At 35.8% G+C, this 16,697-nt stretch overlaps 1 protein-coding gene across 1 annotated transcript; it reads left to right on the top strand.

Moving 5' to 3' along the window:
- The first annotated feature begins 4,414 nt into the window (after nt 1-4,414).
- LOC111023675 (oligopeptide transporter 1-like) lies at nt 4,415-9,788 on the top strand. The gene is made up of 7 exons (XM_022301150.2): nt 4,415-4,570; nt 6,285-6,733; nt 7,036-7,133; nt 7,720-8,292; nt 8,385-8,643; nt 8,731-8,913; nt 9,000-9,788. Exons 1-7 carry the CDS (start codon nt 4,492-4,494, stop codon nt 9,618-9,620), a joined length of 2,262 nt encoding a protein of 753 aa, XP_022156842.1. The 5' UTR covers nt 4,415-4,491; the 3' UTR covers nt 9,621-9,788.
- The last annotated feature ends 6,909 nt before the right edge of the window (nt 9,789-16,697 follow it).

Genomic DNA, 16,697 nt, shown 5'->3' with positions numbered 1-16,697 from the left:
ATACAATATACGAAGGACCTTCAAAACAAAGTTAGCACTCAAATACTCTAGTCAGTACTGATTTGATTTATATACTTAAGAGAGAATATAGTTTCACGTACCTTGTATGAGAGGCAGGGATCTCTATTTATAAAGGTGAGTTCTCAACAAGGCTTTCGACAGTGCTCCAGCGACTTTGCGACCATCCGAGAATCGTAGCGCCTTGTTGGAGGGTGTGTTTGGTTCCTTTACGCCTGGAAGTACTCTTCAAGGTCGGCTCATTCCTAATGAAGGTTGGTTGAAATGTGAGATATGACTCGACTCGACTTCTACAGTCGAGCTGCCTGGAGATGTCCAAATGAAAAGATTCAGTTAGTTTTTCTATTCATCATGGTGTTTGATGATCTCCGATGTCGACACGTGGTGTGTGATAATTAGCCTCCAACATCTACTGCTTTGCCGTCGTAAGTATTCTCTATCGTCGAGCTCATTTCTGCCATTGGAGTGACAGACGACTATGCCCCTTCTCTCGTCTTCTCCTTCTAAAACGATCGAAAAGCACCCCCATTTCTCTTCACCTCAAGGACGATTGTCCTCTCCAGCAGAACAGGGCCCTTCTAGCTGGAAGTCTAATTCGAGCACTCTGATTAACAATTTTCCATCGTTGTCGTTGTGTCTGACAGGTGATGCTAGTAAAATATTGAAAATAATCCATAGAATATTTTTGGTATATGTTGCATATACTTTGTAATGTCAAATAATATTTCTAGTCAGTATATTTTGGGTATATGCTACATATACTTTATGTAATGTTAAATAATACTTCAATAGTACTGTTTTGTGGATAACTTATGAATAGTATTGTTTTGTCAACTGCTTATGAATGATATGAAGTTACTTATATGGAGTATACTATTATTATACGTGGCTTTACTTTGTAATGTTAAAATATACTTTGAATGATATGAAGTTATTAATTTTGAATGATATGAAGTTATTAATGTGGAGTACCTTTTGAGTGTATATTGCATATAATTTGTTTTAATATACTAAGTACCACGTGCTGGAAGAAAAAATAAGAACCGCCATTAAGCAGAAGAGACGGAGTTGGAAGTTAGAGAAAATAAGTACACGTCGAAAGTTTGAAAAAAATAAACCCCGTCGGAAGGTGGAAAAAAATAAATCACTGCCGAAGGTACGAAACTACAGAAATTGGAAAAAAAAAAATATAGAAGATTTTGAAATATAATTTTGGTATCCAAAACGTATAAATATAATTAAATTTCAAACTTTTTTTTATTTGTTCAAAACATTATTAAACTATAATGATTCTTTAATAAATGTAAATATATGGCTTAGATGATCATTGATTTATTAGGAAAAAATCAATCGTTTTGTAGTACTGAAATCTGCCCGTGTAAATAATAATAAAGATGAACATTTGTGAAATATTAGTTTTGAAACCTCTAAAGACAATTTCGGTAAGAAGTAGAGAGAAAATCAAAGGAGAAATCAGGCAAATCTTTTCTCTGCATTCTCTCCCTTTCTTTAGTATCTTCTTGTGTTCGTGCACCTATTTTGTTCCTAATTTTACAACCCTCACATTTTATCCTTAATTTCCGCCCTCCCTCTCAATATTTTGTCATCTCTCTTTGATGGTGGGCCCTCCTATTATTGCTCCCTTGGTAGTTGGTAGTTGGCAGTTGGTACTCCCTCCCCCCTCCCCCCTCCCCCCTCCCGGCCTTAATTACTTCCATTTCACATGGATGGGCGAGCATTCTCCTTCCCTCAACAAAACTTGAAATCGTGCGGGCCATTTGGGGTAGGAAGGGACATTGTTGAGATGGTGCATATAGCATCTTAACCATGTTGCAAAATGGGGAGAGGACGCACCCGCTCGTAGCGTTGAGATGTTGAGGATAGCATCTAAACGCTACCGCTATAGCTACGAGAGGAAAAAAAAGGATGCCATGACGTCCTCTTTAAACACCTCTTTTATTGGTAACTTTTTTTGCAGCACAGAAGCTAAAATTTAGCCGACATCTTTGGGAGAGAAAGAGACACGCGGCTGTAGAACAGTTGCTTTCGTGATTATAATGAGGTTTTTTGTTGTATGTTCTTAGGTAGTCATTGTTGTGTTGCTTAGGAAGCTACACGGTTATGGTATCTAGAGAGCATTATGGAGCAAAATGAGATTCATTGCATTCTTCCAATCGTAGTAGAATATGCATTTTGTACAAGATTGGCGTAGTTCCAAGTTTGAGATGAACCAATACATATCACGTGTTAGTTTTTCTATTCCTATCTTGTATTTTATTTATTATTGATTAACGGTACTTTTTGTACTATGGAGAAGAAATTAGTTAGACCCTAATTGGAAGAGCTGCTATTAGAAGATTAGGTTATTTTATTTCTCAACCTCTTTCTCAACCACCATATTTCTCTCTCCCAACCATGTGATCATTTGATTAAAAATATAATATTTTTTGAATTAGCTTCTGAAAATAATTAAAAAGAAATAGTAATGAATGATATTGACATGAGACAAGATCTAATATTTGACCTCAAAGACAATACTTTATTAATGGAGAAAAAACGTGTGATTAATGAGATGCACGTTGTTATTTTAATTTTCTTTTTATTTATTTATTTTTAATTTTACGTAAGAGTTCGATTATACGCTAAAAGTAGTGATGCTTTTGTAAATTTTATAGAAAGGAAAAATTGAAAGAATAACGTGAATGCAAAGAATTAGTCGAATTTCATTGATATAATAAAATATATATTGTAGAGATAAATCTCACATCATAATTCAAATATGAAATGCAAACTATAGAATAATGTAAATATGAATATAACGGTCAAAATCTCAAACCCATCATACTATATTCTCTCAATAGAGCAATGGTTTTACCATATTTTATGATTTTTATGATATTATATATTTCATAATGTAAATAAAAAAACCTACATAGATTAAGATTTGTTGCAATACAAGTGACATAATCCCTCATGGTCTCTTTGTTACAACAAGATTTTTGAAAGATTTCCAAATGTTTATCTACGGAAGATAAATATCGTCATCATATGAAATAGAATGGTTCTTAATTATTCTTGGCAGAATTTCTTTGGATTTCAAAGATAAATGTTTGTGTATGTCAAATGAATGTTGTTGCGTAATTGTTATCATGGAATAGAATGATAAATTATTTTGTAAGATTTTATAGATTCTAAATTTAACTTTATCATACATATTTGAATTTTTAATTAATAATTCTAGATTAAAAGCCTATGTAATAATTTTATTCTCATTTCAATGAAAATTCAAATAATTGTTTTATTACATTCATTTAAGAAAACATGATGAATTTAAAAATGATTTGTTAAAAAACACTTTTTGTCCCAATATTTTCAATAAAGTATAATAATTTAGTCTCTTAATTCTAAATGGTAACAATTTAGTCTCTATACTATTCAAAATGTAAAAATTTAGTCCAGGTAACAATATAGTCAATCAAACTTTAAAATGTAACCATTTAATCCCAGAATTAAAAATTTATTACAATTTATCCATCCATATCTTGAAAAATCTAACGTCAATTTTTATTAAGTTTATAAACACATCAGTCTCTAATAAACCCATTAAATCTCAACAACATTTCCAGGCTAAATCATTACAAATTTAGAATTATATGGATTAATTTACATTATTTTCAACAATATTCAAATTAGGGAGAAAAAAAGTTTCTTTTCTATAACCTATATATATAGTATTGGTGGGGGAGCCGATCGTACAAGTGACCCTCCACATTCCTGGTATTGTTCGTTTTAAACATAATTCTCAACGACCTTCACACTAATGAGATATTCTTGATCCCTCACGTATATATCCATGATACTCTTTGAAATTATTTTTGCACTCCTTACAAATCGAACAAGTGTATAAATGAATGAATGAGATAAACAGACGAATGTTGAGAATATATCGAAGAATATTAAGATGGTAGATAAAGGAATTTGTTGTGGTGAATGCCATCGTCGCATTCTTTTAAACCTTTTTTTAACCATGCTTCCACGGTCTCAAATCCGTCTCATTCGGATGTAGTATCGATTCATTCATGTACCCCTCCCGAACGTCACACATACAAACTAAAAGTATATAAATTAATGAATGAGATAAATAGATGAATGTTGAGAATGGTAGATAAACGGCGGATTCATAGGGGTGAATGCAATCATGGCATTAAAATGAATACATATTATTGGAGTGAAAATCAAGATTAGGGAGACTTAAATTGATTTCTAAGAACAGAGGGATGTTGGACAGGCATTACTTGGATTTCGCCACAAAACTCTGGTTTCTGCTTTCTTTAATTAGGGTACATACAGAGAAGAGAAACGGGTGATTCGGTGTTCGCGGAGAGGAGGAGGCTATAAATATAGATTGTGAGAGCATGGTTCGGTATTTTATGTCTATTGAGGGATAACCCATATTTTCCAAAAGTGGGAATTATGACAGGTTATGGAAAGGATGGAACCCCCAAATCCAAGCTCCAAGACGACAACTTTCACTCAACTTTCTCCATAGCTCGTAAGCACATTCTTTTTCATTTTTGTTTCATTCGTCATTTAATATTGATTTGCTACTTCTCTTGGTCTTGTGCAAATCTGTCTACAAGGGAAGGGAAGTGTTGATTTATGCATGAAAGATTAAATTTACTATAACCCATCAGCAAGTTTTTGAGTTTATTGGTACGTGGTGTCGAGGGAGTGTTAAGGTAACTCGTGTTGTGGCTTGTGTATAATCCCATTAGGGATGTCCACAGGTTAGGTTGGGTTGGGTTGGGTCAGGTTGCGGAGTTTTTTTAGACTAACCCGAAGCTATTTTGAAACTCGGGTTGGGTTGGGTTCAAATTGTGAACCAGTTTGAAATTTCAGTTTTGGAAAAAACACAAACGGACCCAATCGAAAAAAAAATCTAACTCAAGCTCAATCTTTATGGTTTAGGTTGGGTTGTCTGAATTGTTGATGTTATGAAGTTTTAAACATGCCTATTACACATTAGTTTAAGTTTTTAAGCTTTTGAGTTTATTGGTAATTAACATTGTATAGGAGTAGAAAGTGTTGTATTCAAAGTCCTGTAATATCATTTCATCACCATTTAAAAATGTACCGTACCCTTTACTTTTCGAGTTAATGGCGATACAACCTTTTTTTTTTGGAAAATTGTCATTTTTGTACTTATTTTTCTTCTCAGAAGTCTAGGTCGTTTTTTAAAAAAGCTACTTGTTCTAGTTATAAAAAAAAATCCCCCTCGGATCGAAATTTCACATATGAAAATAGCGAGAAAATTGAACGAGAATAAACTTTGATTTGATAGCATCTTACAAATTTAAGCAAAATCCATTTCTTTTCGATCTTGGTTACCAATTGAGATTTATCAATTTTGATTTTATTGCGGACAACTCTAGATAAACAAAAAAAGGAAAAAAAAATTACGACAAATCGCAAATTGAACTTATCAATTTATCAGTAAATTTCAGTTAAAATTCCTGCAAATTTGTGTTTAAATTGATATCACATGAATGAGAGAGAAATTATAAAGATTTAGAAAAGAAAAAATCTCACTGAAACGTAAATGTATTTCAAGAAAAACTGAGTATAAACAATCGGAATTCCTAACAAATACTGTATTTAAAAGGACACCTATCCATTTCGTGATTTAGGATGTGTTTGGAAGTAATAATAGAATGAATGATTTTAAATTAAGAGATTTTAAGAATAATTGATTTTCCAGAATTACCACCAAAATCAATTTTGAGTGATTTTATGTTTTCCTAAAATCAATTTTTAAATTTGTCAAATATGATCAATCGAAATAGAAGTGATTTTAGCAAAGACACTTTTGTCATGCCAAAATCACTCTCAAACACACTCTTAAAAAAAAAAAAAGTGATTCCAATCATGCATGAATTGGCAGCGGAAGGGTGGGGAAGAGACCCGACATGCCGGCCATTAAAAAAAACGATGATTCCGATCAGAATTCTAGTCAATATACCGGCCAAAATCGCTTTTATTTTATTTTTCAACATTAAAAAAAAAGATTTTATTGTTGTGAGACTTTAAAGAAAGAAAGAGCGGATAAAAAAGTAATTTCAAAGTCAATAAAGAGGTTCGAATAACTAACTTTTGAATAGAGACATTAGAATAAGTAACTTGTAAAAAGAGACCTACGAAAACTTTGGGTACAAAAATGACAATGTCTGCTCTTTTTTTTGAATGATTAATTTGGTTCTGATTTTCAGGCGACGTCGATGGGGAAAACGATTGTCCTATCGAGGAAGTCCGGCTGACGGTTCCGATCACCGACGATCCATCGGAGGCGGCATTGACGTTCAGAACATGGGTTTTGGGGCTGCTTTCGTGCGTGCTTCTGGCATTTGTGAACCAGTTCTTCGGCTACCGCCAAAACCAGCTCTACATTTCCTCTGTCTCAGCTCAGATTGTTTCTCTTCCTCTTGGAAGGCTGATGGCTGCAACTCTCCCTAAAAACACAATCTCCATTCCCTTCACAAACTGCGCCTTCTCTTTGAATCCTGGCCCCTTCTCCTTGAAAGAACATGTTCTCATCACCATTTTCGCCAATTGCGGATCCAGCAGTGTTTATGCTGTAAACATTGTCACCATTGTCAAAGCTTTTTACCATAGAAGTCTCCATCCTATTGCTGCTTTGATGCTCTCAATGACTACTCAGGTCTGATCTGTGTTTGGAAGTGATTTTGGCATGTCACAATCAATTTTGTCATTGTCAAAATCACTTAATTGATCGTATCTAGTAAATTAAAAAATTGATTTTAGAAAAACATAAAATCACTTAAAATTGATTTTGAAGGTACGGTAATTTTGGAAAATCAATTATTCTTAAATCTCTTTTTTTCAAAATCGCCTCTTCTACCATCACTCCCAGATATGCTCTAAATCTGCTCACACTTCCATTTCTTTCGGTTTATGTTACCATATAATGTGATGTTGTCTGTATGAATTTTACTTTAACAGATGCTTGGATATGGATGGGCTGGAATATTCAGAAAATTCCTTGTGGATTCTCCATACATGTGGTGGCCTGCAAATTTGGTTCAAGTTTCTCTCTTCAGGTTCTTGATAGAAATTGTAGGGTAATAATGAAAAAACCGTTTGATAACCATTTCGTTTTTAGTCAAAAATCTTTGTTTTTGTATACTTTGATTGTTAAGTTTTTGACCCTTCTTGAAAATACTCTTCTTATTTTCAAAGTTTGGTCCACATTTGGGAGATGTTTATGACAACTATATAACAAAGCAATGAAACTCATGCATGGAAGTAATGTTTCTAGGCTTTTATGTTTTAGAAATATAAAACCAAAAAACAAAATGATTACCGAAGGGGTGGAAATAATATCGACTCCTTTGATAATCATTTTATTTTTAAGTGAAATTCTTTGTTTTTGTATAATTTCATTGGAAAGTTTTTGAGCTTTCTTGAAAACATATTTCTATTCTAAATAAAAAATTACCCCATGTTTGTTTTTAAAACTTGGCCTATGTTCGTATGATGTTTACAAAAACTATATAACAAAATATCGGAACACATGGGTGAAAGTAATGTTTCTAAGCTTAAAAATATTAGATCTAAAAACGAAATGGTTATTAAAACGAAATTGTTGGGTTGGAATTTTTTGATTCCGAGTGAGTGAAAATACAGGGCATTGCATGAGAAAGAGAAGAGGCCAAGGGGCGGACACACGAGGCTGCAATTCTTCCTCCTTATTTTCATCTCAAGCTTTGCTTATTACATTGTTCCCAGCTATCTGTTCCCCTCCATATCTTGTATCTCTATTGCCTGCTTTATTTGGAAGAACTCCATCACTGCCCAACAGATCGGTTCGGGGTTCTATGGGCTCGGCATCGGCTCGTTCGGGTTCGACTGGTCCACAGTTGCTGGGTTCTTGGGCAGTCCACTGGCCACGCCTGGCTTTGCCATTATCAACGTCTTAGTTGGGTTTTTCATCATTGTCTATGTTATGCTCCCCATCACCTACTGGTCTAATGCCTACGAAGCAAAGCGTTTTCCGTTTATCTCGTCGCACACTTTCGACTCCTTAGGCAACACCTACAACATATCCCGAGTCCTTAATAGCAAAACTTTCGATCTCGACCAAGACGGTTACAATAACTATAGCAAACTATACTTGAGTTGCTTCTTTGCCTTTTCTTATGGGCTGAGCTTTGCAACTTTGACAGCAACAATTTCACATGTTGCTCTCTTCCATGGAAAGTAAGCAAGCCTTCTAATTGTTTGAACCAATCTCTCATTTGAACGCAACCGAAACTCGGGAACCTGTCTCAACTGCTTGCTTCTTTTTGCAGAACGATCTCGGACTTGTGGAAGAAGACGACGATGAATCAGCAAGGAGATGTGCATACAAGGATAATGAAGAGGAACTACAAAGAAGTGCCTCAATGGTGGTTCTACTCTATCTTAATTTTAATGGTTGCTCTTGCCTTGTTGGCCTGTGAAGGATTTGGCAAACAGCTTCAGCTGCCTTGGTGGGGAATTTTACTTGCTTGTGCAATTGCACTCTTCTTCACCTTGCCCATTGGAATCATTCAAGCCACAACTAATATGGTACAAAAAGAGACATATTTGAGTGTCATTTTATTTGGAGATTAATTATTCTCATTTAACTTTTTCAATGATTTTGTGGTTGTTTAGCAACCAGGATTGAATGTTATAACAGAGTTGATTATAGGGTATATTTACCCAGGGAGGCCCCTTGCAAATGTGGCTTTCAAGACTTATGGTTATATCAGCATGGCACAAGCACTCAGCTTTGTTGGTGATTTCAAACTAGGACACTACATGAAGATCCCACCCAGAGCCATGTTCACAGTCCAAGTAAAATCACTGTTTTACACAGGTCTCATTTACTTATCAGGAATCGAAATGAAGACTAACTAGAATATCGAATACGAACCTTGCAGCTCGTAGGAACGGTGGTAGCTTCGAGTGTATACTTCAGCACTGCGTGGTGGTTGCTAACAACCGTACCAAACATCTGCGACACGACTCTGTTGCCAGAAGGAAGTCCGTGGACATGTCCCGGCGACGACGTGTTCTACAATGCATCGATCATATGGGGAGTGATTGGGCCGATGCGAATGTTCACCAAGTACGGAATCTACCCAGAAATGAACTGGTTTTTCCTCATTGGGCTGCTCGCTCCGGTGCCGGGGTGGCTTCTATCCCTCAAGTTCCCTGACAAGGAGTGGCCCAAGTTGATAAACATGCCCATCATAATAGGAGCAACATCAGGGATGCCACCAGCAAGATCAGTGAACTACATAACATGGGGAGTAGTGGGGATCTTCTTCAACTTCTATGTGTACAAGAGGTTCAAGGGATGGTGGGCAAGGCACAACTACATTTTATCAGCTGCTTTGGATGCTGGTGTTGCATTTTTGGGAATTGTAATCTATTTCACATTGCAATCAAGGGACATATTTGGGCCAGAATGGTGGGGTTTGCCCAATGATGACCATTGCAAATTGGCCAAGTGCCCTACAGCTCCAGGGGTGGTGGCCAAGGGATGCCCACTTCTCTAGCCCTTCCCTTCCATCATCAACCTTAAAAGCTTCAAAGTAACATCAAAACTTGTTTGTACAGTTTGATCTGGATTTAATTTCTCTATTTGTTTTCATGGCAAATAAGGTTCTTTTGTTGATTAACCTTCAAACTTCTGACTTTCCTTTGTATGGACAATAGGCTTTCAACACTAGTTTAAGTTGTATTTCTTTTACTTTATTTTATATTATAATAATACAATTAGTTTGTGCTTTAAATTTATCGGAAGTTTATAAGTTATTTTTTTTTTCAAATATTACACTTTCAAAAAAAAAAAACGGAGGTCCAATTTTAAAATGACAACTTTACCCAAATGATATACGTATGTAATATATCTATAATATATCTGACTATTGATATATATGTATGTCATATACATTCGATATACTATTGATATGAAGTGTCTCGTATATGAGTGTCTAATATACTAATGATATGAGTATCTGATATACTACTAATATAAGTGAAAATTTGTGCTGTATTTGAAAATTTTAGAAAACAGGTGATATATTTTGAAATACATAAAACATTTGTGCTACCCACTGCAATTCCTTACTTTTATGGTGTAAATTCGTAAATTTGTTTTATTATTTATAATTTGTGTAATTGTAAACAATGTAGTATTATGGATAGGAAAAAGTCATATTTTCTACCTTCTCAATTCCCTTTATTTATGGAATTTGAAAGGGAAAGATATTGGCCTTAGGATTTTCGATTAAGATTGGCCCTAGGTTTTTGATCTATAAATAGAAGGAAAATACTTAATTGTACGCTACAAAACTCTACTCTTTGCTACACTTCACATGAAAACTTCAATTCTGACTTAAGCATTGAAGGGTGTATGGCTAACATCACACAGATGCGTAATCTTTGTATTTTGCACATCTGTCGAATCCCTTTTTATTCTTGGAGATTGGTGTAAATTTGTTAAATTCCGATTGGACCAATTTCTACATCAACAATTGGCACCGCCAATAGAAAATGATAGAAACAATGCTCAAATGTAGTTTTCAAGGGACAAAAGTGAAAGAAACAGTGCTCGAGCAGGAGTACTCAAACAACAAAATTAGCGGTGAAGCGACAAAAACAACAGAAGCGGTGATGACATGCTTATATGATTCGACATGAACCATGGTATAAAAAGAAACAAGAAGAAAAATATGTGCCATGAAATAGAGACTGAAACTTTGGTGAATAATATTCACCAAACAAAAAGTGTTTTTACCAAACTCACTTTCTCTCTCTTCATTTAATAAAAAAAAAAAAAGAAAAGGAGCCAAAAGAAAAATTCTTGGTGACATCATTTCTTCCCCTAAAGAAACCCTAGTTAACTTTCCTTTCCCTACCCCAAGCAGCCGCTGCACCGAGCTTCTTCCTCTCTAGAGACATCCAATAATGGTCGGCGACCTTTTTCCTCCACAAACAGTGACACGACCCAGTTCAAATGTGAACGACAACGACCCTTGGATCAAACCACGACTAGCAGCACGTCTTTGAGCAATGTGATCCACGCACGAAGAACCAACGCCAGTGACAACACGCAGTGGTGTGTTTCTGGTAGTAGGCCCATGCATGACTTGTAGTGGTGCAACACAAACCTAGATCTAAAGTTAGGTTATTCGCAACGACCTTTCCTCGGGCATGTGCATGAGCGACTCGAATGGTGGCGAAGGGAACGACCTTTCCTTGGACGATAGCAGGCCGAAGCCCCTATGGCAGCACGTTATTGGCAAAATCAAGTAGCAACCTGCAATCCAACACCTAAACCTCTCTTCTGCATCCTCAAAATATTACCACCAATCAACCATGAAAATTCTCTAACTTTTTCCTCTCTCGTTGTCGCAGTTTCCTTTGATATTATTAACATTTTCACATTCAACCCAATTGTTGCTATCAACAATGACCTAACCATGGTCACAATGATCAACTACTACTGCAATTCGCCTAAGCCCTCGTTTCATTAAATGCCTCATCAAATGTTAAGTTTCATGCTCTTATCTTTCTCAAATGTAGCATCTTTTCATGTATATGTTGTGTAAAAAATTTAAGGAGAGTAATGTAAAATAAATTGGTAGTTGGCTCTACTGCTAGATATTGCTTCATGGAGAAATTGAGGTAAAAAAAAATAAAATAAAAATCTCACAGATAATTTTTCTTTTCAACCATGGTTTATGAAAAAAGAAAAATAGAGACATATTATGATTGTTTTGTATGGGTATTATTGTCTATTGAAAATGAGGGAAAGAAAGGAGAAGTTTTTTCTCCTTATTTTGCTATTTTATCTAAATTTTTTAACTATCAACTTTGATGACAATTTTGTCATTCAAATATAAATTTCTCTCTCATCCCTATTCTCTATCTTGAAATGCTCCTTCTTTTTCATCAACATTTTACTCCAACTAACACATTCTCTCCGCTGTATATTTTTTGTATTAATGTTCTCCCAAATTAAATTCTAATGAGTTATTGGATCATAAAAAGAATGAGTTAATTATTGAGTAACACTAAACGATTAATTATTTTTATTATTTAATAATGCCAAAAGTGAGAATACATGAATTTTGTCTTTATTTCTATAAATTAATTCAAAAAATTTAAAGTTATTTTTAACTATTTTTATTATTTAATAATGCGAAGAGTTATAATATATAATTTTCTTTGTTGGTACCAATAAATTTTAAAAGTCAAAGTGAGCTTAGCTCATGTTGTACTAAAACAAAAAAAAATTATTTAAAAAAAATTATGCCTTATTTTTAATTATAATTAAATAAAGAAATTTAACTCTATTACCTACAAATAACTTGTCTCACTCTTTCTCTCAACTTTATCCTCACCAAATAAAACAATTTTAGAAATTTAATTTTTTTATTAATTTAGTTTTTAACTATTTAATTAATTTTTTATGTTTTTTAAAATTTAAAATAAAACTATGAAATCCAAGTGCATCGCATGTGTTTCTTACTGATCTATATAAAAGTCGCTATTAGGAGAAACTTTTATGTCATTTTTGTCGTTTTATTTCATTAGGAAAAACTTTTGACGTCACTATTACTTTGCTGGCCATTTTGTCTTTCAATAATACATAATTTCTCTAAATTTTCTCTCTTCCACCAGCCTTTTAAATTTTCTCTATTGATGCAAATCCAATAACCGATCTAACGGAGCAATTACAAGAAGCAAAGTAAAGAAGATTGAAAAGGCTTTCACACTACATGTACTTAAGTTAGAATTAAGTTTATTTTTTTGGATTAAGATAAATTAAATTTTTGAAGTTTGGAGAGAAAATTTTATTGAAATCTGAATTCAAAGTTTTGGAAATTAAATTTATCCCTTTTAGATTTTATTCTCGGATTTTAAAAATTAAGTTAATATCTTAAATAAATTTCTCGAACCATTTTAAAATGAGTTTTCTTTTTGAAAAGAATAATGAAAATCCCCCCTTTACTTTAGCCTATTTTTGGATTATTTTTATTTGAAAAAAAAAAGAAAGGAAAACAAATAAAAACTCTAGCCTCCATCTTCTCCTTCTTCCCCAACACTCCCCAATCGCCCCTCACCCCTCCACCTTGTTTTTCCGGCAGCCGGCACTCCTCCAGCAGCAACCGAACGACAACATGAAGCTCCAGATCTGCGACGGGATCCTTCGATCTACAACAACTCACGAGCCCGAGCGTCTGCAGCAATTGTTGTGGATCCCTCCGGTGAAATCTGCAACACTGACGCCCAATACCCATCGGCAATGAAGCAGACCATGCCGATGTTCCTCGAATAACAGTAGTGTCGATCTTCGGTGGCGTCGCAACCTCGTTCAAGCGTAATTTCTAGCGTCAATTGTAGAAGTCCACGACGACAACCATAGACATGACGGTGTTGCGGCTTCAACCGCATCTTATTAGTGGCGTCTTAGATAGATTTGTCGAACCTAGGGCGGCCAAAACTCAGTTCGACGAGCAGCAGCGCTCAGAAACCCGCGACAACCCTCCCTCATGAACAATAGTGGATTCGCGAAGATTTCTTCATTTCGACGACTTTTGTCGGTGACCCACACTTGGATGAAGTTGATTTCATGGTGCCCACCTCCTTCGGCATCTATTCGGCGCTTACCCACACCTTGTTGGCATTAGATTTACAAGCCCCAGTGCGTTCGCCATCTTTCATCGAGGTTCAGTGGGTTTCGAGCCAACACAAAGGCTAGGAGCTTGTAGGGGTGTGTAAGTAGTACCAGGAGTGGGTGTGTGCGTTGTGGTGTGTGATTACGCTTGTTTACATGCGTAAAAAGAAGGTTTTAGATGCTGTTTTTACTATGTTTCGGCTTTGTTTCGGATTTTTCTCGATCATTTGAGTTCCAATTCATGCAAAATTCATATACTATGGTTTGTGGATGGCTTATGTTGTATTTATGACATTTTAGGACCATTTGGGAGTGCAAATTAATCAAAAGAAGCAAAAAGACGAAAAAGTTACATGGGAGGCGCCAGGCGCCTGGGATGCCTGCAGAAAAACAGGTTTTCTTCCAACTTTGCCCTTAATGAAATGCGTCTTCCAATGCGTTTTGGTGGTTCCAACCGATGCATACGTGTAGAAGAAGTGTTCCACTATCAGTTTGAGCACGATTTGGTCAGTCAAAGGAGTTGGAAATGGGTGATTCACCATCGTTTTAGGACCTACCTAACCAATTCTGCACAGCTATAAATTCCAGCAACTTCTCCACCAAATTCATCAAGCCTTGCTTCCTTCTCTTGATCATTTTTAGTGTTTCTTTGTTGCTTTCTAAGTACTTTTGAGTTGCTTTCATTAGTTGCTTTTGGTTTTTAAATTCCGAGCACTTTACATTCTTTTATTGAGCTTTGTTTTGTTTCCATTTGTACTTAGTTATTTTCTACTTATTCAAATATATAAAAATCTGGCACTTTGCTTATCTTCTCTTTGTCTTTACTTTATTTTTAGTTAAGAGAGTTGTGTTTTGGAGGAAAGAGCACGTGACACTCCCCCTTGCTTGAAAGAGAAGGGCGAAGCTCTCAATCCCGATAAAAACTCTCCGTTAGTTAACTTTTGTTTTTCACACATGCATTCCACATTCAACCATTTTACTTGCTGTATTTTCTTCAATATGTCTTTCTAAATTCCCGTCTCTAGCCCGGTTATGGATAGTTAGCCTTTTATGTCTAAAAAGGGTTGCTAAGAAGTAGTGTTTTTACTTTCCATTCATTGCTCAACATGTTTTCCCAAAAAGTTAGGATTTAGAGAAGGCCACTGTAAGTCTTAACAAGTCAATACTGAAAAGGTTGCTTATTTGCATTGTTGAGTGGTTAAACCGAGGAGAGGAGCGCCTTAGACATAAGGGTTCCGCTTAAGTAGCCTAGACATAGGACCTTAACCCGAGGTTGCGACTATTTCCATCCTAAAACTAAGATATATCTCATAATAGACATATTAGGGAATGTCTTAGGACTTTGAACTTGCTTAGACATAAGTAAAGTGAGAAGCGTAGTCGTTAGTTTCTAAAGTAAAATGCATATTATCCTTAGCATGTCCTTGATTCTTTGTTGGCTAACTTGAAGTAATTCGGGCTAGGTTTTATTATTATAAGTCCAAATCCCAAATCCAAACCATTATTTGTGACCACTTCCCATTTACAAGAATCACTCATTTCAACATTCACTATTCTTTAAAACTTCAGAGTTTGGAAATTGTTTAGAAGTCCTTGAGGATCGATACTTGGATACTCCATCCATTTTATATTACTCTGACAGGTGTGCGCTTGCATCTATATAATTGTTACCACGCTTAGTGCGTGCGTTCAGCATAACATCCCAGTCAGTGTGTTATTGGAATGGTTTATTGCTGCATTTTAGTATAATCGTGTATTGTTTGTATTTATAACTGTTGGTCATGGTTTGAGAATTTCTGATTAATACTGTTGGATTTCCATCTTGCTATGCTCCTAGTATGTTAGGTAAATTTTTGTGTCATGATCCTCCTTGGATGTAGTTGGAAGCTTCTTATTAATATGGTTGGAAGTGGTTAATCGTGGGTGATTGAAAGCATGTACTGATATTAGATGCATGTGCTCGCTTGATGCTTACTAGGACATGACAATTGTTGAGTAAGGAGATGCGTACTTATTGGGTTGAGAACTGTGAGTTTATTTTTCTCCATGTATGAATGAAAAGCATGCTGAAAAATTGTGTAGCGAATAGATGTAAATGGCTTGTCGATGCCCTGAAGAGATTAGTCATGAATTGTCTGAAGTGATAAAACAGACTAGTCGTTTTGTTATTCGGAGACAATATGGTGAGTGACTTAGAAGTCATGGGATGAAATATTAGCAGGAGACGAAGAGTTGAATGTATGGTCTATCCTGATATGGAAGGTGAATGGAGAAGTACATAGCCCCTATGGCAAACAGTCGGGGCTGATACGTCACTACTTGATGTCTATGCTCTAGGAACAAAGGGTCGGGGGTCGATATGCCAGTCTTGGTAAAGATGAGTTTCGAGGCTCCGAGTATAAAAGGTCGGAGGTCGGTGTGATGAATCTTATGGTTGGATGAGTATTGGACTTTGATGTGGCAGCGGTCAAGGACTAATACGGTAAGTAGTCTTTGAGGCCTTGAGTATATAAGGCAAAGGGTTGATGCATACTTCGAGGCCTTGGGTATACAAGGTCAAGGGTCAAACGCCAAGCTTTCGTAGAGGAGTGTGGGGCCTTGAGTGTAAAAGGTCAAGGGCCGATACAATTCGAAATAGTTAAACTTGGAGATTTGAAACAATTGAGGTGAGTATTGGGCCTTGACGTGGAGGAGGTTGGGGGCCAATACGCTGAGTAGTCGTCGAGGCCTTGGGTACAAAAGGTCAAGGGTCGATGCATAGTTCAAGGCCTTGGGGATAAATGTCAAGGGTCGAATGCCAAGCTTCTGTAGAGGAGTGTCGAGGCCTTGGGTACAAAGGTTAAGGGCCGATACGATTCTAAGAGTTAGACTTGGAGGACTAACATAGTGTGATGGGTTTGATGGAGCTTGGAGGAACTAGAGACTAGTGGGCCTTGTGGTCGGGGTT

Source organism: Momordica charantia, assembly GCF_013281855.1.
Source record: "Momordica charantia cultivar OHB3-1 chromosome 10 unlocalized genomic scaffold, Mcharantia_2.0 BLBB01000010.1, whole genome shotgun sequence".
In the NCBI taxonomy this organism is placed as follows: Eukaryota; Viridiplantae; Streptophyta; class Magnoliopsida; order Cucurbitales; family Cucurbitaceae; genus Momordica; species Momordica charantia.
This window is presented reverse-complemented; position numbering and strand designations above follow the sequence as displayed.